Genomic DNA, 26,014 nt, shown 5'->3' on the forward strand with positions numbered 1-26,014 from the left:
CATAGGAAAAGGTACAGTATAATTATTCAATAACGTCAAATAAATAAAACAGTAACAGTGTTCTCAATAACATTTCCAAATAGCAATTCCAACACTAGCAATGACAATGTTAACCTGTTCACTATGGCCATATAGGTTGGTCGATTCGGGGTTCCGTTTATGGGGAGGGGTCTCTGGTGGGCCCAGCAGACACTGTTGGTTCGGTCAACCTCAACCAAATGCCATTCTGGGAGGGGGAGGGGAGGTCGACATGATCATATATGGTCATATCACCTATAGGGTTTTTTTTAATTAAGAAAAATGCAAAAAATTACTTAGCTCCTACCCAATCACTGAAACCCTTCCAGGGCTGTCACAAAACCTTGGTTGAGAAAGTCTGCTCTAACCACTACACCGCACTACTTCTTCACAAAAGGGCTGCTAAAACTTCAAGCTTTCACCCACAAGCCTTCCAGACATGTAGCAAACTGGCCAAAGATGCCATGTGGGACCAAATTTTGGGATGGGTGCCCAGTAACCCCAATGGCATGCCTACCCGCCAGCTTTTCTAACTCAACCGCCATTGTCATAAAGTTTTATTTGTATTGTAAGCCAACTGGAGTTCTGCCAGGGAGAAAGGTATAATAAACGTATTTTAGATTTAAAAAAATTAAAATAAATAAAACATTACATCAAAGACTGTGTGCAACTCACTCGTGCAACAAAACCTCCATGTATACGGCATGATACAAAGCAGGAAAATGGAGCTTGAGGGTAAATGGGATGTTCAAAATGGAAGTCTCCTATTCCTGTCCGCAGATGAATACACATTTCCCCCTAATTTTGCTATGGGAAAACAGCTCTGAGTTGAACACGTGGATCTAATTTACAACACATACGAAGTACGCCACTTGCGCATTTCCCCGTGTTTCCAGTGACAAGTTGCAGTTGGACTGATATTGTTCCCTTTGATGTGCAGACTTTCCTCGGTACCTCTGAGTAACTGACCTCGTTCCGGTCTCATTAGGAAGCGATACTGTGGTTAAATGGGGAAGGGTAAGTGATGGAAAGGAGCTTTTGCGTTGTCGAAGAGTCTCAGAGATGTGTCAAGTCTGATCAAAGGTGACTTTGTTCGTGGCACAGAGGTACTCGCGGATACGCACGCGTCTCATCACCAACACAACACGGAACGGGTTGGCCACTGGAGCAGGTGGGATGAACAGATCATCCCTCTCCTTCCAGACCCGCGAGGGAAGTGACTGACTTCGATCAGGCTACACACTGCACAGCTATGAAAACAGAAGGTTTCGTCCGTGCGCTCGCTTACATAATGACAAGTCAGCCATTGTCATCATGATCCTCGCAATATACCCTTGTCTCGGTGACAGGAGACTGTGGTGTTCTAGCCACACTCTCTGAGGTGCATATCTTGACCCTTGAAGAAATAATGGCGTTTCTACCGAGGGGTACGGTGACCTCCACCTGCCACCTGACCTTTGTTGACATGACCCTGTGGTTCCTGGATCAGAGGGAGGCAAAATACGAATCCCTGATTCTTGGCTATGGTTTCTACCCCAGATGAAACAAGACCCTTATTAGAGGGTGGTGAAAAGTGCCGACAATTCAATTGTTTGCCACTGCATGCCTCCATCCCATAATTCTGCTCTCCAAGTTCAAGCTATCCCTGGCAACAGTGTCCCACTATGACAAAACAAGTAACATTGCCAGCTGTACTCAGCCAGAGACCCTGAGAATCCTTAAACAGAAACTGGTGCTATAGGCCCCGTGAATCCTTAAACCAAGACTGCTTCTGACACGGCACTCTCTTTCCTTACCCATCCCAAATTTTACACCCAGAAAACCAACACAGCCCCCCCCCCCATTTTGGGCTTTACAATGGTTTCAGCCAAGGGCACTATCAACAGGACGAAGATGAGGGTTTGCCTCTCTCCCTACTGAGTTCTTTCAAGCCGAGATGAAATATATTTCTCAGAACCCTCGTCTCTCTGCCTGGCTCGTTGAGTCTACCGATCGCCACAAGCACTTCCATGGTCCCTTGGGGCGCGTGTTGTCGTTGTTGTTTTCAGTCTCTGTTGGTAACACGATCAGCGCAAGAGATTTGACGAGAAAAAAGCAAGCTCGCTGCAGAACAATGTTGGAAGTTCTCCTCTATTCTCCGGGGACACAATACCTCCCCACTGCCAAAGCACCTGGCTCAGTAAGAAGCACTCCCATTTAAGGTAATTCCAGACAGGTGGCTGCTCTGAACCCATTCCTCGCATCTTGTGTCAGAACTACAAAGGTGCCCATGCACTCAAAAAGGTCGGGGAACTTGGGCTTAGCATATCTAGATGTACCTTACAAAAAGGTGCATTCAAAAACATGAAACACATTAACAATGCAGCACGGTGAAGAATTCCTGACAGGAAGCCATTGTAGTAAGCATAGAATAGTACAGACGCACTGGGAAACCAATATGGCAATATAAAATATCCAAATTGGACTTATATACAATCATCTCTCTCCAGTTTCAGTTATTCTTTAATTCTTATTTCATACAAGTCCCGACGTGTTTCGCCTACAGCTTTTTCAAGGGACGGTTTTTATATTTAAGGACCAACTTCAACTTATCATGAAATCTCTTGACAGAGTAGAAGGTCATACAATGGCTAAACTTAGCTTGCGGCGTTTCAGACGCTAAGTCTGAAGTAGTAAGCATGGCAGGACAACGGACACGCCTCTTAAAGACTGCTAAGATTTATTTCAGCAAAAGCTTTTGTGAACTGGAGCTGGCTTTAGCAGAGACAAGAGGGGGCGCAACCATGTCAGACACATTTACAGTTTCAGGTACCAGAAAGGTAACTTTTAAACATAACTGCGGATGAACATGGCAATACCTTGATCTGGATAGGCAAGGCTAGACCCATCTCGTCCGGTCTCGCAAGCTAAGCAGGGTCAGCCCTGGTTAGTATTTGGATGGGAGACCACCAAGGAAGTCTACGGTTGCTCTGCAGAGGCAGGCCATGCCAACTTCCTTGGGTTGTGGCCCCATCATATCAGGCCTTGGAAGCTGAGCAGCGTCAGCCAAGGAAGACCTTGGTTGATACCGCCTTGTGTTGCCTCTCTCCCTGAAATCGTTTCAGCGTTACCGTAAGATAGCACTTTCTGTCGCCATTACCGCTACTCTAATGCATCTGGCAAAGCGTGCTCTGATTTGTTATAGATTCCTCGGGAATAAACGTTGTTAAGTGGGACCCCTGCAATTATCTCACTGGCCAGGGCTACAGAAGCAGGCACATACCTGTGACTTCAGAAGTGGACGGGAGACTCACAGCGGCCTCCGGGAGACCACCAGCCCCCTCCGAGGTTTCCGGGAGGGAGCCTCCACTTTCCAGCACCTGGACCCGCTCTCTCAAGCGCTGGCACTCCTCGCGCAGGTTGGCCTGCTCCTGCAGGTGCTGCCGCTTGGCCAGGCTGGCGGGATTCTCGCTGAGGTGGAGGACCTTGGTTTTACTGGAGTCGTGGTTGCCGACCTAGAGAAACAAGCGGAACTGGGATCAGCAAAATTGGTGAGAGAGGAAACGACACTTCGACATTGTTGTGGACATGGGAGTTCAGGGAAGAAGGCTATGAGAAGGGGCAACGTGGAATCATAGAATCCTAGAATCATAGAGTTGGAAGGGGCCATACAGGCCATCTAGTCCAACCCCCTGCTCAATGCAGGATCATAGAATCCTAGAATCATAGAATCATAGAGTTGGAAGGGGCCATACAGGCCATCTAGTCCAACCCCCTGCTCAACGCAGGATCAGCCCAAAGCATCCTAAATCATCCAAGAAAAGTGTGTCTCCAGCCTTTATCTGAATATTCAGATAAAGTCACAACCGGCACAGGAATATCAGGATAGAATAATGAACCATCATGAATATGCAGATCTGATGGCACAGATATTTACATTTAACCACAGAGTGCCCATGAGTTTTGTGTTAGAATGATGAACTGGATATGAATGTTGATATAAGGACAAACTGCACATAGATATCAGGCCCCTACTGACCTTCTGTTCCCCCTCAGAGTCTCCTTAGCTCAACATCTGATCAGCCAGCGTAGTTATATTTATTATTATAAAATTATTCTTATTTAATTAGTTATTTTTTTTTAATTTTTAGGCCACCACTCCTACGAGCCAGCTAAATCACTGTCAGGAAAGGCCGGCGCGATAGTGATAAACTGCAATTTTGCAAATATTATAATTTTAGCTGGTTGGTACTGTTACTGAGTTTATTGATTTTCTTGTGTTTTTAAATTGTGTACAGAGCCCAGAGACGGTAATCCGGGAGGAGTGGTATATTAATCCCTAAATAAATAAATATAACAACAAACGCGAATAACACTCGATTTACATGAGGCTACCCTTAGGCCCTGCCTGACCCAGAGATTACAGCTGGTGCAGAATGCAGCTGCACGGGTCATTACAGGGACCCAGAGGACGGCCCACATTTGACCTGCTCTCCAGCAACTGCACTGCCTACCAGTGGCGTTTCATGTTAGGTTGAAGGTTCTAATATTGACCTTTATGGCCCTCCATGGCCTGAGCCCTGCATACCTGAGTGATCGCCTCTCCCAACAGCCCCTGGAGAGCACTGCAATCATTAAACAGGATGGATTGCCAGCTGAAACTCAGATCCTAACAGAGACATCAAAAGTTTGCAGGGCTTGCAAAACGGCATTTTCCTGCCAAGCTGAGGCCATGGCTATCCGAAAACAACAGGTGCCTTTCTCGTTCTTCTGGGCTCCCCCCCCCCTTAAACCATCCCAGTCCTGTTAGCCCAGCGGAGGGTATTTAAGAGGGCGGGGTTCTCATTTTAATCCGAATCTGCTTGCAGGGAGGGGCAGCACAGAAATTAAACAAATATATAAATTTGACAACCAGCTAGAGAGGAATATTTTGAAAACGAAAAACTGCACACGGACCTTTGGAGGTACTGACAAACTGCATACAGATATCTGGGTGAAATGATGAACTTCGTACAGATATTTAGATACAGAAATGAACATTTGGATATTACGATGAACTCCATACAGATACCGAGATGGAATAACAACCCGCGTGCAAATGTTAAGAGATCGTATCAGATTGAGATGACAGATATGTGGACATAAAAAAAAACTGTGCCCAATTATTTGAACATGGACCCACACGTTGATGAACTGGACATGAATTTTTGATTATAATAGCAAACTGCACATGGATATTTCCATATGACGATGAACTGCTAATAAGCGTTTGGCTAAGACAACAGTTGAGCTTACAGTCAAATTAAACACGTTACCTAGCACTCGTTACCCCCTATAACTTGAACGTCATGGGCAACTCTTGAATGGATCAAGAAATCATCCGTGTGAGAACTGACTGACATGGCTCATTTCACATATCCATACTATCGGGGCAATAATTCCACTCCCTTCCTGATAATCACACGAATCAGCTCTAAAGGTAAATTTTCATTAGCTTCCTTTAAAGACAAAGATCGTTTTATCCCTCGATGTATTTTTTTTCCATTTCTCCATCAGATTTAACCTTTTACACTGCAGCATAACCTATCAGCCTAATTTGGGGATATTCACTGACATTCCGGGACTCTGGATGTCGACAACGTGATTAAACCATGTCAGCTTTTCTTGAGCAAGCAAAGAGACATTTCATTTCGCACTTCTGCGGAGAGGTGAAAGGTATTTATAGCTGTTTCACTGATGAGGTGGCTCTTAAAATAGCCGATTAATTTCCCTTCAAAGTGAGACAACAATCAAGTTAATACGTCTGTCTTCACGGGTAAAAAAAAAGAAAGCAAAAGGCACATGTTTTGCAGAACTAAAGGTTACGATTATTAGATTGGCCCCAGGCAACTAAATACACAGAACTGTACGCACGCAGAACAGAAGTCCGCTCTCTTCGAAATGAAAAAGGAATAGAACTTGAATCAGCCATTCTTGAGAAGGAAGTTGAACGAGTCAATTGCCAAACAACAAGGCCCCAGGCGTTGACATCATACCCATGGAACTGCTGAGATGGATGCGAATCAAAACCGTCACTGTTTTGAGCCAGAAAATCTGGGAAACTAAAAACTGGCCAGAGGAGTAGAAACAATCTGTGATCATCCCACTACCCAAAAAAGGGTGAGTCAAAAAAAATCTGTTAAAAAACTGTTCCCATTACCATGCAATAGCCCTCGTTTCTCATGCTAGTACGACCCTGCTCAAAATCAGACAACAACACAGAGCACCAACCATTGACAGAGAATCATGTGGCCAGGGAAGCCCATGCATGGAGAAAGGAAGGCAAGGGCAACTGGACTGTGTCTAAGGTTGAGAATTTTGGGTGGGCAAATTCCTGAATGCCTGGGCATTCCCAGTCGCCCCACATGATTCTCCCTGGCACATCTCTGGGGAACTGCTGGATGCTGTGGCCCATTGTGGGGCTGCTGCTGTAGCTCAGCTGCGTGGGTGAGCGGGGACAATCCTTACGGGCTCCTCTGCACTGTAGCAGAGGGGCAGGGACCTCGAATTAGGGGCAGGGACCGGTCATGCCCGAGGCCACCAGTGGGCCTCCTGTGCATACGGCAGGCCTCTGCAAGAAGTAGGCATGGGTCAAAGATTTGGTGTCATCCTCCTACACTCCCTATCAAGAAGGGTGCAGGGCATGTGCCCTATAGGCCACCCCCCAGATGTGCATCTGAATGGAAGCAGGACATAAAGACAGTAAGAAAAGAGATAGAAAGAAGGAAAGAAACACGGAAGAATAAGGAGGAGTTTTTTTTTACCTTGCTTTTCACTGCCCAAAGGAGTCTCAAAGCGGCTTAAAATTGCCTTCCCTTCTTCTCCCCACAACAGACATCCTGTGAGGTAGGTGGGGCTGAGAGCTTCTGACAGGGCTGTTCTGTGAGAGCTGCACTATCAGGGCTGGGACTAGCCCAAGGTCAATGAGCTGCTGGCATGTGGAGGAGCGGGGAATCAAACCCGGCTCGTTCAATTAGAAGCTGCCACTCTTAACCATGACCCTAGAGACAGGCAGACAGACCAAAAAGGTAGAATGCCAGAGACAAAAAGAGTATCCCACTGATCAGGCAGACACATTTGTACAAAACCACCTGTTTATTTATATTTTATTTTCTGAAACGCAAAAACGATAAAACAAAACCCCAAAACAACAAAACCTGACAGATGGCCAAAAGAAGGCAGCTAAATCAAAGACCTAAGGGGTCCCCAGTCAACAATTAATCCTCAGCACAATGGCCTGGTTTTACGGCACTTTAAAGACAAAACTGCAAATATAAAAGGCTGTTTTTCACCCCCCCTCTTCCTGAGCCAAGAGAGCTTGCAGGGCTGGGCTTCAAAAGGTCCAGGATGCCAATCTCCCAGCTTGGTCTGGTGCCCTCTAGTGACACCGAGTCAGAAGTTTAAGACCCTTTCTTTTGACCGCTAAAAAAGAGAGCCTCTCTCGCCAAGACTACCCCCATGAAGATTAAACCCCAAAAACGCAAAGGCAAGACTCCAAAACCTGACTCAGCAAGTAGTCAGCAGGTTGAAACTGTCAAAGGCAGCACTCGTGTGGAGAGGATGAGGGCAGAGCAACATGGGCGAGCATCAGATGCCAGTTGTGAGACATCCGCGCATGAAAACAGTGTCTTGGCCAGTCAACACAAATGCAACCGCCAGCACACCAGAGCTCTGCCTGGGAGATACTGCCAGTCAAAACCAATCTGTGGAAATCAAGGGTTCCCAATGAGGTGACCGCGGGCGCTGGGTTGGCGTCTTTCATGGCGCCCGACACGGGTTTTCAGAACATGGGCGTGGCCACCTGGGGCTTCCGCCCACCAAGCCTTCCGAGAGGCCGTCAGAGGCAAGATCGGCAGGGCAGATTTTCAAAAACCTCACTTTGGCAGTGGGTGCCTCCAAAGCACGAGGGTTATCACCATGACACAGAGAGCGAGCAGCCGCAGCCGCCATGGCGCTACTGGCTCCGCCTCCTGTGGCAGCCATCTTGTGCCTGGACCAGCCGTGTGGAATTTTTACAAGAGACGTTGCCCCCTGCCCCTCCAAAGAAACCACAGACTTCGGGACCTTACGGTGTCCCTCTAGGTCTCCATGGCTGTAGGGGGAGGGAATACATAGGGCGTCTCCCTCCCCCAGACATTTGGGTCGAACAATCTGGATGCCTCCATCCCTGCTGTCAAACCGGCTGTGCTGAGAACCCTGTTCGAAAGAGGCAAGCTACGATTTCTGAGTTGTGGGGGTAACACATGCTGTAGCGCAGTTCTCATGGCTTTAATCTATAAATGGGGAACTCTTAATGCTTTTGTGGGCCGTCCAGCCAGACAGGCCTTGCTCAGTTCAAGATAAGCCTGCCTGCACGATTAACAAGCATCATGGGTATGGACTGGCTCTCCCTTGGCAATGGTTTTCGCAAAACCTGAGGTTTATTTTATTGATTCATTTATTTCCCGCCACTCCCCAAGTACAATGACCCCCCCCAATAAAATCCCATTCAAATCCTAGAGTTGGAAGGGACCTCCTGGGTCATCTAGTCTAACCCCCTGCATGATGCAGGACACTCACAACCCTCTCACTCATCCACTGTCACCTGCCACCCCCTTGAGCCTTCACAGAATCAGCCTCTCTGTCAGATGGCTCTCCAGCCTCTGCTTAAAAATCATCAAAACAACATACAACAATATCTAATATAATACATGGCGGTGAAAACAGCCTTCAGATGTTTGGGAGGCTGGGGAGGTGAGGGGACTGGTTGCCGTCACCTGGCACGTGGCCGCCATGAACAAAGAGGAATCCTCTCTGCCAAAACCCCCTCAAAAACAGAACTGCTTGGCCCGGCTCGTTCCCCTCCTTTGGTGTCTCAGCTTGAGCACCTTAAAGTGATTAGAGGAAAAGACCGAAACTAAACGGCATCCAAATGGTGACCAGAGGATCTGGTTCGCAAAACCCCAGGCCCCGCCTTAGTGACAGATAACCACCCCCCGAGGGACATCTGAAGTCCCCTAAACCCACAGCAGTCACAGGGAAATGGCTTGCAAAGGGGGGGAAGAATGCATGCAAGCCCTGGCAGCCAGCTCCCCCAACTCCTTGTGGGACTAACAGAAGGGCACATCCTTGAAACTCCAAAAATGGGGTGGATCTGGGGGGAGAGGGGGCTTTCTCCAGCCAGCTCTCCAAGGTTTGCATGGAACATGAGATGTTTGAGGGGGTTTCTCAGGGAGTTCCCTAAAAAGTCGACTCCTGCATTGTGTCCAAAATAGCAGCGTCATCCAGGGGCAACGAGAGTTTCTGCACACATCCCAATCCCTTCTGGCCTCCTCTTTCTCACCTCCTGCTCCGATTCAAAGGGAGGCGGGCAAGCACTGTGCGAGCAGAACTGATCAGCCTTCAGCACCGTCGCCTCAAAGGGTGCAATTCCAAAAGGGCTGGAAGGCCAGAGAACACAGTCGCTGCAGAGGGCACATGGAAGCATTGTGTGGGGATTTAGACTTGCCCCGGAGTGCCATTGTGGACTCCCGTCCCGGGGAGCTAATCCCCTTGTAATGAAAGCATTATCAGCATCTGGACAGGTGTTAAATGATGAGCTGCCCGGGGATTAACGCCTCCCCTACCCCTGCTGTCACCCGGAGAAAGGAGACGGAGGCGACGTAATTGCTGCTCGCTTGGCAAGAGGTCAAACCTCGCCCTAGCAGACTCCTTCTCCATCACAAATCCAGCCGGGAAGGGGAGCCGCCCCCGCACGAGCAGGTGTCAGTTAAAACGGCAAAGAATTCAGCAACAACAGGGGGGGAAAATTGTCTCAGGGAGTCCGTGAGACCAATGGCAACGTCACCGTTGGCCATTTCTAGCTGCTTCTTTTCTCTGAGAAACTCAGAGCAGGCTCCTCCCCTTTTCCTCTCGTCCAACGAGAAACTGGTCAATCTAACAATGGGACAGACGATCACGTTCCTGCAGACTTCAAATTGTTTCTTGTAAGGTTTGCAACGACCATTGCACGAAACTGAACTCATGTGCGTACGTTTCCACAGATGTTCGGCAAGACACATCAGATGTTCTCCTGTTCTATTATATTGTTCTACTTGCCATCACTGTAGTGTTATTGTTTACAACGCCGCAGTTATCTGCATTATCCCTTGTTTTATGTAAAGCGCCCTAAGCCTCCGGGGAGGGTGGTATATAAATATAATGAATAAATTGTGAGGATAAAGTACGAAAATAACCTTAGCGGCAGGTGGGGTATAAATGCAAGAGTAAACAAATTAGTCCAACAACCGTTGGTCACTTACTGTTCGGGGATGGGGGTGGGTGGGAATAGAACACAAATTAGGCTTTGAGGGCTTTGTTTACTTATTTGAAGGCGACACTGTCCCCAAAGGCATTTTTCTTTGTATTGTGCCGAACGCAAGGAAAGATCAGCCAGAGTAGACATTTCGCCTCCAGGTTACCTCCCAATTAACGCAACGCGGAGAATCGACAATGACCTTCCTCTGAAACGTTCCAATTTCTGCGTCCTGGGATTCTTCCCCAGCGTTATTTTGTTCCGCAGTTGAAGCCCGATGCCGGCTTGGGATTCACACACCCCGGAAAGGTCCTGCGCGGCCACTGCATGCTAAGAGGCTCCGGGAGAATGCGTCAGCAATGCAAGGAGAATTCAGAAGCATCCGTTGCACGGCCTCAGATCCTCATGGATATTTATAAGCGATGTGGCCATGAGGCTCAATCAATACTCCTCCCTCATTCGCCGCACGGAGGTCGGGGAAGCACGACTCAGAAAGGTACCCTCGCTGTATCAATCTTCCAGAGGGACTCTGGGAAATCTCCATGCACACGAGTCATGTTGTTAAGAGTTCAAAGACATCAGAAGGGCCCTGCTGGATCAGACCAGCAGTCCATCTTGTCCAGCATCTCTCACACAGAGGAGTTGGGTTATTTATACCCTGCTTTTCGCTCCCTGGAGGAGACCCAAAGTGGCTTACAAATGTCATTCCCTTCCTCTCCCCTCAACAGACAACCTGCGAGTTTGGTGGGGCTCAGAGAGCTCTGAGACAACTGCTCTGTGGGAACACCTTTACGAAAACTGTGGCTGGCCCAAGGTCAAGCCCCTGGCTGCACGTGGAGGAGGAGTGGGGAACCAAACCCGCATCTCCAAATTAGGGGAGAAGAGAAAGGGTTTGGTAAGGTTATCAAAAGGGGAGAGAACGGCCTCATCGTTCTTCCATTAACTAAGCTATCTCTGAGATAATGCCATGCCCCAGATAGCTCCGGAAAGCCCAATTCTGTCAACTAAGCTTCTGAGCCAGCATGATGTCATGGTTAAGAGCGGCAGCTTCTAATCTGGAGAACCAGGTAGGCTAGTCTCAATTCTTTATTATTACGGAACTAGACCAGTAGTAAGCCTGACTATTTAGACGGGAGATCTCTGAGGATTTGGTGGAAATCTAGGGGTCATGGCACGGGGGAAGGAAATGGCAAGCCACCTTGGAACCCCGCCCACCACAGAGGCCTTGCTTCTATCCAAAGTAATCTTACTACAGTCTCTATTTGGGCAGCCTTCGTTCACTCCCGGGGAAGGCAACATGTTGCTAATGAAGGAAAAACAAACCCAGCTGCATCTGCCTAGTCATTCCGTGCAGATTGTGTTTGCTCACTGTGAGTTGACAGAAGGGTATTATGCGCGAGAGCTGGAATCCATCCTGGCCTTGGCCTACCCCACTGTAAACAAAGTCAATCATCGCTGGGTAGAGACCGTGTCAGCTCAAGTCGCAATCTCCACTGGCAAAGGGCCATGGCTCAGTGGCAGGGCCACTGCTTGGCATGCAGAAAGTCCCCGGTTCAATCCCTGGCATCTCCAGTTAAAAAGACCAGGTAAAAGGTTAACGTGAATGTCCACCTGAGACCCAGGAGAGTTTTGGCCAATCAGGAGTAGATCAAGACCCATTTTGGCAGATCAAACATCAAACTCAGTAGAAGAGTGCTAGGGAGTTTTGTCTCTGTGGTAGAGCATTTGCTTGGGATGTAGAAGGTCGCAGGTACAGCATCTCCAATTAAAAAGGCCCACATTGGTAGGTGATGGGAAAGCCTGAGACCCCAGCCTGAGACCCCAGACAACCTCTACCAACCCATCTTGGTAGAACAAACAGTAGAAGACAGCCAAGAAGGAACTGTGGCTTGGTAGTACAGCATCTACTTGACACAGAGAAGGTCCCAGGTTGACTCCCTTGCATTTCCACCGAAACAGGCCATGGGTGATGTGAAAAACCTTCACCTTATACCCTGGAGAATCGCTGTCAATCTAAGCAGACAGTACTTGAAGGACCACTCATCTGTTTCAGTATACGGTAGCTTCAAGCATTTGTGTTTCAGAGGACATGAATGAGTCATATAGCTCCAGAAACTATGAGCAGTGCATGGGAGGAACCCCACCTTCCAGGTTTCTTTTAGACCATTAGCACTCCAAGTCTTGGGAGGAGACACACTGTGATGGGAAGGAGCACCCAATGGACTTCTCCTCCTCCTCCTTCTCCTCCTCCCAGGGCTTGGTGGGAACCAAGCAAAGGCAAGGTCAGAAGGGACCCTGAATGCAGGGAGACGATGGCTCACTAAGGGCTTATCTTCCATAGGAGGTTTCTCCTTGCATGTTGCATACCTTCTTTTCTGCCCAAGCTTGATGGCACGGTGGTAAATAAAAACCATGGCAACCTTCTGACTGATCATCCAGCAATTAGAAATTGACTATAGCTCTGCAGGTTGGGTTGACGGTCTTGACTCTTGGTTCTTATCAAGAGAGCAGGATGCTCCTCTCTGGAACGCAGCTTCCCCCAGGAGCGGGCAGAGGAAATGTTCTGAACACGGTCAAGCCGGTCTTATCTCATGCGCCAAGGCCAGAAGGCATGAGCATGCCATTACAATGTGTAAACCTTGGGAGCTGGGACTGATGCCAAGCAAAGACCTGGATCCAAGTCAACAGTTCCTAGAAGGCCGGAATAAGCACTGTAGGGTGTTCCTGGGAGGTGGAGTGGGGAGTCGAGTTCGAGAGACGCCGGTTATTGGCTCATCCTTCAAGGGGCACAATCTTTCCCAGCCTCCAAGGAAAGGGTATTGAACACGATGTAATCCTATTGTTGTGGACACAGATTTGGGAGCTCCCCTGTGTCCATTTCCTTGCGGCAGTAAATAAATATTTAAAAGGCTTTCCTCTCTCTCAGTATGATTAATTAGTATGTATTGTGCTGGGCAAACGAACCCTGATTAGGCCACCGGGCCATCAAGCCCTTCTCCAAGATTTGGTGCCTCGCTTTGATTTGCTGAACAGAGTTGACAGATCCGCCTTGAGCAACTGGGGACAGTGTGGGTTAGCGCCAACTGAAGTACAAGTTTCCACTGAGACCCCTCCTCTCTTCTCAAGACCTCCCCCAGGTTGTTTCTCCAGTCCCCCTATACAACAGGAACCTTTTGTGTGAATTGTTAGGCAAAATTTATTTGTTTGTTTATCGTGCGACGTGCGTGTTGTGTAGTCAGGAGATCCGGGGATTGTTCAGCGGCCAAGCAGGGGATGTTCAGAGGAGCTCAACGGTTGCCTGCCTCCGCGTCATGCCCCGTAGAGCTACCACCAAAAACCTTGGAGGCCTCCCATCCAGACATGAGCCACATCCGGCCTTGTTTAGCTTCCGAGGTCTGACGGAAGCATGGAACGGCGGGTCTGGTTCCAGCCCCGAAGGTAAGGAGCCAAAGAGGAATTTGTAGGACTTCCCTCTCTACCTCCGAACAAGAGAGCAATCTGCACACGCCCCCGCTGCGCCACGAGCAATATTGCAGCCAACGCAATTTTATCGCTGGCAAAATCAACAATGTTCGGGAAGAAGCCATTTCCCTCCCAAACAGATGCCTCTGGGCGCCTTACTGCCTCCCTTATGTTACTTACGAATCTTGCCAGGAACTCTATGCTGAATTGTCTGCTTAATTTTCCCTCCCCCCCACCCCCGTTTCTTTCTTTCTTCCTTCTTCTTTTTTCAATTTCCACTTGATATGGCAACGAGATCGAATCAATCTGGAGGAGGGAAAGGCCAGGGGAACCGGGTCAAGCATTTCCGCAGATTACCAATTCTGCGCTCCGCAGACGATGATTGGCTTGGCATAAAAAAAACGGCGGCCGCTCGCTTGTCGAGTTCAAGACTTTCCCCGTTTCGTGCCTTTTCAACGGCATAATCAGCAATTGATCTTGGAACTTCTGGAGGGGCAGCGTCCGTAATGAAAGGAGACGGCGGCTGCGGTGGGCTGAAGGGACGGAGAGAAAGCAAGCTGACCAAGAGGAAGAGCTTGGCACGCTCGCCAGCATTCACGCGATGTGCGTCGTCAGCAGGGAGGCCTCTCGGCCGCGCAATCCGACTTTTCTAATTGCTTCCCCAATACAGTTCCTTCGTTGCTGGGTCTTGGGGAACGCAGTCAACTTTCTGATTGGAGCCCGATTTGGGGGTTGCAACTTGGTGTTCAGTCTGTTGAGTTTCCCCCCACCGCCCAAAATTAATCAGCAACCCAACTGTCTGTAATTGTTTCATTTCCAGTGCTAGAAACGCATGATGTAGTGCTCACTTCTAATCTGGTGAGCTGGGTTTGATTCCCTGCTCTTCCTCCACATGCAGCCAGCTGGGGGACCTTGGCCTAGTCACAGGCCTGATAAAGCTGTTCTGACTGAGCAGTAATCTCAGGGTGCTCTCAGTCTCACCCACCTCGCAGGGTGTCTGTTGTGGGGAGAGGAAAGGGAAGGCGATTTGAGACTCCTTCTGGTAGAGAAAAGCACCATATAAGAAACAACTCTTCTTCTTCTTCTAGATTAAAGTTCAGCCTGTTCCATCCCCCCCCCCCATCAACACCCAGGCATTCTGCATCCACTAATTACTTGTTCTCAATATTGATCTGTGCATTTCTCCAAAGCTACACTGAGAAACAGAACACGTTCACTACTAAATTCCCTCCGGCGACAGTAGGAAATGAAAACCGCTTCAAAAATTTCTTAGCCCCAGCCTGCAGAGGCAGGCCATCCACCTCTATTCGTCTCTTAACTTGGAAACGACATATATGGCGTCATCGTAAAACGGCTATAACTTGACGGTGATTTTCACCCCTACAGAACCTCTCTACCTTGCTCCGGTCATCAGCCTGGCTCTTCCCTGGCCCGAAGTCTCACTAGCCGACACAAAATGAAGCGACGTCAACCAAGGCGCGCAAAACTCCGCTGTGCGGAAATTGCCGTCCGTCGCAATTGATAACGCAGGAAGAGAACAGGGCTTCCAATGAGATGGGTCTCGTTCGTGGAGAACTTCCCAAGGTTACTTCGAAACGGCAGCCAATTTTTCATCCGCAACAGAAACACACTTAGAATATCATGACATCCCGCCTCCTTTCAAAATAAATCCTAAACTCAATCAAAAGCACGCCCCCAGATGGATATGAAACAGCACGACCGCAGACCCAGGAGAAAAACGTTAGCTGCCACCAATGAATTTCTGCAGACGACACAAGGACGGGTACACAACAGCGGACCTCAAAACTTGCTGCTCGTCGGTGTTTGTTGCAGGAAAACAAACAACATACCGCCGACGCTGAACGGGGAAATAACGGGCATCTGAGGAGAGATCAAATTATTAGGCAAGACCACAGAAAGCCAAGACAAGGAAACTTTAAAAGGGTCCGGCGCAGAACTGGGTCACGGGATTTGAAGCGCGGTGCTGGAAAATGAAACTCTGAGAGAGATTTCCGAGTCGTAATGAGCTTGAGATAAATAAGATTTTATCGCAAACTGGAGAGCGTCGGTGTGACAATCTGTAGGAAGAGAAATCCCTGACTCCGTAAGGAATTTAGGGTTGTTTGTTATCAAGGCCCCCGGGGGTGGAAGAGGGAACCTCGTGGCTTATTTGGCTCAGTAATCCTTCGAGATGTATCCGATTCATCGGCCGGGGGTCTATCAGAATCCTTACGATTCTCTGCTCGGCACAGCAGAGGGGAAGACACCCTCCCGTTTTTGACTTTCTAGCAAGGGAGATAAAGCAGAACAAACCGTCTAATCCAGATTAGGGCGCACAACCGAGCAGATAACAGAAATGAGGTGGCTGGGAAGGTGCACCGAGTCGGAAACGTCTCGGGGAAGGAGAAAAAGTCCACTGGGTAGAATCCACCCAGAACACTCACACAAAATAAGAATAAAGACGCTTTGGTGATCCGGTACATCTCCGCTACGATCAGCGATGGTGCGAAGGATTGGGGAAGAGAGCGAAGTAGATTCCTGACCCCAGATATTTTGGTTTCCCAGGAGGAAAGCCGCGAAGCGATTCGCTCATGGTCCGCAACCACCGACCCGGGAAAAAGAGAGATCAGATACGAGAGTACGGCTTAATCCATCAGACAGGAAGAGATATACCAGGGAATTAAGTTGGCAAAACTTGCAGGAATTAAAGCTTTAAAAAAAAATCAGGGAGGCCGGCCTTTGGGGAACTGATAATCGCATATCTGATAACCGGCGTCATTTAAGTGTCTTAATCGAGACTTGATGTCTTTCCAGAAGATGCGCTTCAAATCAGCTGCAGGTTTCGGGTTGCAGAGGGCAGCCTGAATTTCTTTCGTAGTCTCCCATCCTACTACTAGTCAGAGATACTATGGGGTGTTAAAGGTATCCCCTGTGCAAGCACCGAGTCGTGTCTGACCCTTGGGGTGACGCCCTCCAGCGTTTTCATGGCAGACTCAATACGGGGTGGTTTGCCAGTGCCTTCCCCAGTCATTACCATTTACCTCCCAGCAAGCTGGGTACTCATTTTACCGACCTCGGAGGGATGGAAGGCTGAGTCAACCTTGAGCCGGCTGCTGGGGTTGAACTCCCAGCCTCATGGGCAGAGCTTTCAGACTGCATGTCTGCTGCCTTACCACTCTGCGCCACAAGAGGCTCTTTATAAAACAGAATGGGTGTTACCCATTGCCAAAGGCATCCTGGTGGTCTCTGCCAGCTCCAAACTCACCTGGGATCCTGGGAAAGGGGAAAGTTTTATAGTGCCAACGTTGGCTTGAACTTTGATTGCCACCCCGTCGCTTCCGCAGCAGTTACGAGAGACGCAAGCGTTCCCGCTGCATGTATTCACACTTCTTGGAAGGACCTGGAAGTGCTGTCAGGGAACCAAGGCAGAAATCTACCACGCTGCAGTTATCCAGCTCGAGAATCCACTGAAACTATCGATGAAAAGCCAGCTGTGGCCAGGGTGGTGTAGCGGCTATGAGCGGCAGCCCCTAATCTAGAGAGCCGGGTCTGATTCCTCGCTCCTCCTCCTCCACATGCAGCCAGCTGGGTGACCTTGACGGCTCTATTGGGACGAGTATCATTTCCATCATGGCATCTTGGCAAGAAGGTTTTGCCTATTCCACCGAGGAACGTGAAAGTATCCAACAGCAATTACCAGCCTTAGATTTGGGAAATGGAGAGGCTATTGGTGACGGGGATCAATAGACATACTTCAGCTAGAAGGAATGTACTCATTTACATGCCGCATACTTAAAATGAATGCATTAAGAACAACAAAGGGACTCCAGAATTTGATGAGGTGAGAGCCAAGGTGAGAACTGATATGCAACAACTTGAAAACATTGGAAGACTCACAATCACTGAACAAGACAGGGAAAACGGGGGATTGAGTAACCCGGGAAACCGTTCTGGTTGTGCTCAAATGAGAAAGAAGAATAAATGAATATTTATTCATGAGTTTTTATGCCTGTGGAATTCCATTTTGAATCATACCTGACCTTGGGCCGTCCCTGCCTCACAGGGTGTCTGTTGAAAGGAGAGGAAGGGAAGGTGCTTTTAAGCTGTTTTGAGTTGCACGTGGCCTGCTGGGTGACCATGGGCCAGTCCCAGTTCTCTCAGAGCTCACTCAGCCCCACCTACCTCACAGGGTGCTTCCCACAGGGAGAGGAAAGGAAGACAATTGTAAGGTATTTTGAGACACATGAGGCCTGCTGGGTGGCCTTGGGCAAGTCTCAGTTCTCTCAGAGCTCTCACAGCCCCACTGATCACAGAGGCTGTCTGTTGGGAAGAGAGGAAGGGAAGACGATAGGAAGCAGCTTTGAGACACAGGCCCACGGAGAATCTTTCCCCCAGCTAATGGAAACACCAGAAGTTCGCTGGGCGAATTTTTAGAACTGAGGTCCGCTGGACTCGTCTTTTCATCTGCGCTGAAATTCCCAGCAACCCCATACACAGACGTCAGCAGCCGCTGCTCCAAATCCTTTTGGAGTGATCTACAAAGAAGCAAGCTAGTTGCAAGTTCATAAATACTACGGAGAACGGACGGGTAGTTGTAACTTCAGTTCACTCGGCCTGCATTAGCGGAATTAATTGGCTGCATCATTACAAATGCTTTGAGGAGGGACTCCGATCGTAAACTTCGGATCTTTTTACGATTATTGGAACCGACGGCCCGATGCATCTCATTGGTTTCTGCTCCACCGTCCTTCCGTGTTTCTCCCTCCCCGTTTATCCCTCCCCCCCCCTTTGATTTTTACACTTGTGGCCCAACCATGAAGCCCCCTTGGCCAGTGGCAGCTTATGGCCATGTCCATTAAGGTAGGATAGGAAAGGCTGCAGACTGCCTCCAAATCTCCCACGGTCCTCCAGGGGACCCCTTGTTGGGGACCCTGCTCTAGGCAAAGGACCCTGTTTGGCCCCAGGACCATCGCATCTGGTCTGCTGCATGGGGGGCAGGATACCCTAATGCTCCCAGGAAACCACAGATTAGCTCCCTCCTTTATTTCTGTTTTATAAAAATACATTTTCCTCCCCACTCCAACCCTCCCCCCCCCCATGGCATCTCCTCTTGGGTCTGTTGCTTGTTTTACGGTTTCAACTTCTAAAATTCTAAACATCTCCTAATGGGATCAGGGGTATCGTCAAGGGGTTCCCGTCAACAGCAGCAAAACTGAACCACCGACAGTGGGACGGGCACAAAAACGGGGCCCGTACGTTTTCAGGCAACAAAGTTTGATGCCTCTAAACAAAATGCCAGCCCCCTTTTCCCAAACCCCCGCCCCACCCTGAAAGCACAGTCCTAAACAGAGTTGTCCTCTCCTAAGCTGGCTGAAGCCAACCGGCTCAGAAAGGTGTAACTCTGCTAGAGACGGCTCCGCGAATCGACTTGTCAGGCCGTCCTAGAAACTCATTATCAGAGCCGACAACTCTGCATTTGCAGAGGGATTTTATCTCTCCGTCTCTCCGCAAACGCAAAGCTCAATTGCTTATTCCTCCAGGTTTGGGGAGGGGTGTGTGTGTGGGGGGGGAGGCCTGAAGAATGCAGATTGCCTTCCCGAGTGGAAGAAGAAACCTACGTCCATTCAGAGGGCACAACGCGGCCGGCGGGGAAAAAAAACCGGAATAATGACCAGATTGGCTGTGGGGAAAAACCGGGAGAAAACGTCAAACGGAAATAATCCCTGCCAACACATCTGAAATCAAAAAGCTCCCAACACCAGCTAAGATCACGGGCTTTCAATCTGTTACCAAGGACGAGCCAGTTGAATGGGTGGTGTAAACCGTATGAAAGGGAGAGCAACTCAGGAACAATGAATATTATTGTTCTAAGGGAAGTCACAACATTTTGGGTATAGTCTGATGACGGTCCCTAGAGAACTATCAAAGGAATTAAAATAGGCTATGCCAGCCCAACACCATGTGATAATCATGCTTGGGGGCAGGGGAGGGAGGGGAGAAAGTGCCTTATGAATTCAGGGAAATCTGTAAACAGGGTGGATGGTTGGGACTTGCATGGGAGACAACTGAGGACGCACAGGGTTGCCGAACAGAGGAAGAAGAAGAGTTCGTTTTTATACTCTGCTTTTCACTCCACTCGCAATCGCTGATTCTTCCTCTCTCCACAACGGACACCCTGTGAGGGAAGTGGGGCTGAGGGAGCTCTAAGAGAACTGCTCTGCAAGAACAGCTCCAAGAGAACTGTGACCAGCCCGAGGGCACCCAGCAGGCCTCGTGTGTCTCCAAGCGGCTGATGACCAGGGGACTCATTCCCTATCAGGCAGCACCCGGCGTTCATTTCACAGAAAGGTGACCTGATTACAGAATCGCAGGACTGACGATAGATATCAAGTATGCAAAAAGGGGAGGGAGAAATCTCAAAATGAAAGAAAAATCCACCTCAGGGGTGGGGTGGGGTGGGAGGGCTTGAAACGGGCTCTGGCATCCTTCTCCCCAAATCAGAAGTTCGGTTGTGGGGCTTTCTGTCCTGGAGAAAACATCAGATCTGGGCTTCGGGGGGGGGGGGCAGTACACAATCTGCGGGACGCGTTTCTTCGTGGCTGTCAGACGACAGGCCTGAATAGAGACTATTTGCATTCTTGTCCAATTATGTATATAGTTCAACATGGCTCCTACCCAAGCAGAGCTCTGTGAAAAACAAGCACTCCCGCTTTGAACGGTATGAATGGAAGGAATAAATGAAACCACATTACCTATTTGGACCCATAAAGGTGTTGAAGATTTTCCTCCCACCCCCACCCTCTTTTTAAGGTCCATCCGCAGCTACCAATAAACAACGAACTTCGTGACAACCAGGTACAAGTCATAATTGCAACAGTTAGGTCGTGCCAAGTGCTGTTAAATTATCTCAAGACACACACATATACACAGAGTACACTTGAGAAATAAGTATACGGTAGAACAGGGTCACCTGCCTAGGAAGGAGTTGTCACCACAACACAAAAATCTTCACCACGCGACTGGGGGTAAGCTGTGGAGGCTATTTTGCAGCCAGCTCCTCCTCTTTTGACCCCGATTTTGCTGCCAGCTCCACCTCTTTTGGCAGCCATTTTGCAGCCGGCTCCACCTCTTTTGGCAGACATTTTGCAGCCAGTTCCACCTCTTATGGGAGCCATTTTGCGGCCAGCGAACATCCAAATACACTACATCCCACCTGGCATCAAAGACAGAACTGGAAAGACCATCATTTTGTCCCCCAAACAGACACCCAAACAGTGTGGTATCGTGGTCCAAGCCCTGGGAGACCCAGGTTCAAATCTCCAGCATGGTGGGGAAGCTCGCCTAGTAACCTGAGGCCAGTCCCACCCTCTCCTCTGAGCCTTCCTCACAGGATTGTTATGAGAACAGAATGGAGGAAGGGAGAATGCTACCGTAAGTCACTTTGGGTTTCTATTGGGGGACGAAAAGGTGGTACAGACGTCTAAAGAAAGAAAGCCAAATTATGGGGTGATACCCGGGAATTCTGTTGCAAAGTACACCTCTCTAACGGCCAGGTTAGAAACCGCTTTGGTTCTCCGCCGGCGAGCAAAGCAGGATATAAATGTGCACGTGAAGTGGACCTTTGAGAAACCGCCACCCTCCATTTCAAACAGATAACCAAAGAAAGCAAATTTACAGTGCAATCCTACGTAAAGGAACTCTGATCCAAACACACAGCGTTGGAGTCTTAGACTTAAGAGCCGGAGTAATTCCGAGTAGCCTCCTTTTTTCCCCGCCACTAGAAACACTGCCGGAGATTTCTTCAGCATCTCTCCTGCAGTCTCCAAGGCCAGTCCTGTCAAAGGCCGCCGAGATAATTACGTTTTGAAGCAGCTTCTCTTCCGCAGAACATTTCCACGCATTTCACACTGCTTCAGCCCCTCGTAAGAACCCTGGATGGCATCGTTCAATCCCCAATTGCAAACTGCATGGAAGAGGGGAGATTCAAAGGGGAAGGGGCAGGTCCCAATCCATAGCTCAGCAGCCTCCTCTCCACTACACTAAGCCAGGATTCCATAACGCAGGGATCCCCAAAACAGCGGCAGTGGGCACCACAGCACCCCCAAAAAACTTTCCTAATGCCACCAATGCTTTTTAGGAAAGGGGGCAGGGCCAGCTGGGTTTTGCACAGCAAGGTTTCTGGTTGGCCCTGGAGATGTGTTTGGCTGCACGGTGCAAGGTTCTTCCCCGGTTGAAGGTAAGCTGCGGCCGCCATTTTTGTGGCTGGCTCCACCTCTTTTGGCAGCCATTTTCAGACTCTAAAGGGTCCAGGACCCAAGCTGTAAGTCCACTGCCTCTGAACTCTGCTAACAAAGGACCCATCCAGGATGATCAAGAGAACCGAAAGAGAGCCGCAGTGCAGAACTGGGATCCCCTTTTTCCACACCAACACCTCCACAGCATCTCCACAACGTCCCTCAATATCCTGGGAAAACCTGGGGACTATTGATGGTTAGCGATAAACTCTCTTTCGCTAATCTTCTTTCACGCGGGCTCAGAACAAACCTATCACTGCACAGCACCTGGAAACGTCGATAAATATCAAGTCCGATTACAGGGCTGGGCACTCGATGCCTCCTGAGCTTGAAGATTACGACTTAAGTTTGTTTTTTTTGCCCAAAATCTTCTGTGGGCTGTAACCCAGCCAGAAATTTTCACCTCTCCCCATTCTGCTGATCAGTTCCGGGGAGGGAGGGGGCGTTTCAGAAGTAGCTTAAAGGAGTGGAGGTTCTGCCTTTCACCCCAGCATATGGAGCTAATTAAGCCGCACGGCACCCGGTTTTAAATACAGCTTCCTCGAAGCAAGCTTGGAGGGTCTCTCTCTTCCCTCTTCAGCTCCGAGGAGCCGGGAAGGAGAGCCGGAAAGGGAGAAGAGGCCTATTAGCATAAGGAACACTTCTCCAGCCACCCCACTTGCCTGTAAACACGGCAGCCCTGGCAGAAATAAATGCTAATTGAGCGCTCTTCAAGTCTTTTTCTCCCACTTCGGCAGCCAAGAAGTCCTGATTTTGATCCGTCCTTTATTCCCTGGCATTGAACTGCCAGCTTCTTCAAGGACCTCTGGGAGGGGGGGGGAGAGAGAGAGACGGCTTTGGAGGGGTGGGGGCTGGAAGGCAGAGGGTCGAAAAGTGATTGAGCTTTAAGCCTCTCCTCCGGAGACCTGGCAAACACTCGGGCAAGCCGACTGCAAAACCAACAACAACAAAACCAACTAAAGACACAAACAGGCTCTTTTCGATCTGGCAGGAAGAGCTGGAGCTGGAAAATGGATCCGGGCTGGGGGGGGGGGGGAAGAACTTGAGAATCCCTGGCTCGGTTTCCCCCTCGTTGCCCCTCCTTGGTGTCTCCCCAGCCTTCAAGCCGTGAAAGGTGGAAGGGTGTGGGGGCACCAGCCCTCCCCAGCCTTTCTAGACTCTTCTCCGGTCTACCTGGAAACCGTGCAGGGGGGGGGGCGGATTGTTAATAGCAGCAAAGGTCTAAACAGTGAGTAATATCCATGCTGCGCACTTCTGTAGGAGTGAAGGGAAATCAATGCCGCCTGCAGCTAGGTGTCAAGAGCGTGGGGGGCGGGCGAGAACGGCCATGGTGGTGGCTCCTGCCTCCTGTAATAATTCAAACTACCTCCACGTAAGCAGAGAGTGTGGAGGGATGTCAGGGATTATACATGCGCCCGAGCGTGATAGTCAATATCTCAATTTTCATCGCCGGCTAATACCAGGTTCGGGGAGAAAACTCTGCTTGTACCCTTTTTCCCCTTTCTCAATTCTTTGCAGGGCGGGGCAATGGCCATCAGAGCTCGGGACCCCAAGAGACGCTGTAGAATGGTCCTGTAGAACAGGGGTAGTCAACCTGTGGTCCTCCAGATGTCCATGGACTACAATTCCCATGAGCCCCTGCCAGCATTTGCTGGCAGGGGCTCATGGGAATTGTAGTCCATGGACATCTGGAGGACCACAGGTTGACTACCCCTGCTGTAGAATGTCAGGGACCAAAAAGATTTCTAGGACAGAAGCTTTTGATCGTCAAAGTTCCCGTGATCCTCTAGGCCTTTCTTCAACGTTTTGATGGCAGGGGTACCGCAAAAATATTTTTCAGGCTTCGAGGGCGCAGGAAGTGAGGTCACCTGGCCACAACTCCCTGCCACACACCCAAAGTTTTAAACGGCTGGTGCATCTCCTTGATCTGTGTCGCTTGGAGAAGAGAAGGGGAAGAGTTGGTTCTTATATGCCACTTTTCTCTCCCCGGAGGAGTCTCAAAGCAGCTTATATTCGCCTTCCCTTTCTTCTCCCCACAACAGGCACCCTGTGAGGGAGGTGGGGCTGAGAGAGCCCTGATATTCCTGCTCGGTCAGAACAGCTTTCTCAGTGCTGGAGGGAGCCCAAGGCCACCCAGCTGGCTGCATGTGGGGGAGCGGGGAATCAAACCCAGCTCGCCAGATTAGAAGTCCGCACTCCTAACCACTCCACCAAGCTGGCTCTCAACGGCATCTATATGGTCATCCCTGCAACCTCTGGCAGCTAGTTCCACATGTTAATGTCTTTTTCTCCACCCTCCAGCGACTGTCCCATCAGCTTCAACAGATGCCCCCCTTAGCAGTCACAGAATTACAAGAATCTTGAGACCACGGATGCCTGTTCCCCAGTGGGAAAGGCCAGCTTTAGAGAGCAGTCTCGGAGACATATTGCCTTTTCCAGGTGAACTCCTCCGAATTCCCCCCTCGCGAACCCCGCTCCCAAATCCCCAGCAATGCCCCCGCCTTGAGTGGGCAAACCTGGCAAGACCTGCACGACTCTTCCCCCCGCCTAGAAAACATAATATTATCATTATCAAGGTGACATGGAAGTGACTCATGCTGTGCATTTGCGTGGGCCTGAAATTACGCTGCAAAGCAGAACGCGGGGAAAACAACTTTCAGGCCAGACAGATACACCTGGCCCGAGACGGCGCAGGATACTCAAGCGCCTTGGGCAGAGCATTCGCTTGGCGCTCCCACGACCTTCAATCAGATGTGACAATTTGCCATTTCGAAGGAGAGACTCCCAGCAGCACAAATACCCGGGTTAGAATGAGCGCGCCACGGTCTGTGCTCGGGTGGGAGAACGTGAAGGGGGCCGGGGTTGCTGTGCAGAGGCAAGCAATGGCCCAACTAGCTCTATTTGTCCCCGGATGGCCTAATGTCGCCAGAGCTCAGAAGCTAAGAAAGCGTGGCCCTGGCTAGCACTTGGGTGAGAGACCACTGAAGGGGTTGCTACGCAGAGGCAGGCAAGGGTCAGTCACTTCTGTTCCTCTCTTACCCTAGCTTGCATGGCCTGGGCTAGCCCTGTTTCATCCCATCTCGGAAGCTAAGCAGGGTCGGCCCTGGTTAGTATTGGAATGGGAGACCAGTGAAAGAGTCTAGGGTGGCTACGCAGAGGCAGGCAAGGGCAAACCGCCTCCCTTCCCCACTAGCCCCGATGCGGACAGCATAGGCTAGCCCGATCGTGACAGATCTCAGAAGGTAAGCAGCGTTAGCTCTGGTTAGCACTTGAATGGGAGACCCCCCAAGGAAGTCGAAGGTTGCTACAAAGAGGCAGGAACACTCCACAGAGAGGGTTACCGTGGTTCAGCTGAGACCCGGCCATATTATCAAGGAGACCTTCCCTCCCAAATCTGTCCCTGAAGACCAGAGTCTGCCGAATGGCCGACACCTGCACACCTGTTACACCAGCGCACAAGACACACCTTGCTCCACCAACATGGACGCATCTTCTCTTGGATGAGGGTGTTTTCCGAACATAAAGCACATGGCTCCCCAGTGCTGGTGTCACAGAAGAGAGATTTAAATAGATCAAGCTTTCTCAACCAGGGTTTCGCGAAACGCTGGGGTTTCTTGACGGCCCCGGAAAGGTTTCCCGAATGAGGAGTTAATAAATTAAAAAAAAAACATTTTGATCTTTTAAAACATCGATCGGGTCCTGTAACCCTATATGGTCATGTCGGCCCACCCACCCCGCCTCCCAAAATGGCCAGCGATGGGCCTGGAGGGGGTGGGAAGGGGAGGGGCCCTGGGTGGGCGTGTCCACAGCTCTGCTTCCCAACCACGTTCTGCACAATCACACCGCCTCTTGGGTTTTTCGAACCCTGGAGAACATTTCAAGGGCTTCTCAGTTGGTAAAAATAAGTTGAGAAAAGCTGAAACAAGATCATTCTTGCAGGGAAAGGCTC

The 26,014-nt window shown here is 49.7% G+C and overlaps 1 protein-coding gene across 1 annotated transcript in view; it reads right to left on the reverse strand.

Annotated features, from left to right (window-relative positions):
• Nucleotides 1–26,014, reverse strand: part of MAD1L1 (mitotic arrest deficient 1 like 1) — a 239,000-nt gene that overhangs the window by 123,459 nt on the left and 89,527 nt on the right. The window contains exon 7 of the mRNA XM_077316571.1: nt 3,281–3,512. Within this exon, the coding sequence (XP_077172686.1) occupies nt 3,281–3,512 (232 nt within the window). The remainder of the gene's footprint in view (nt 1–3,280; nt 3,513–26,014) is intronic.

This window comes from Paroedura picta, chromosome 17 (genome assembly GCF_049243985.1).
Source record: "Paroedura picta isolate Pp20150507F chromosome 17, Ppicta_v3.0, whole genome shotgun sequence".
NCBI classification, from domain to species: Eukaryota; Metazoa; Chordata; class Lepidosauria; order Squamata; family Gekkonidae; genus Paroedura; species Paroedura picta.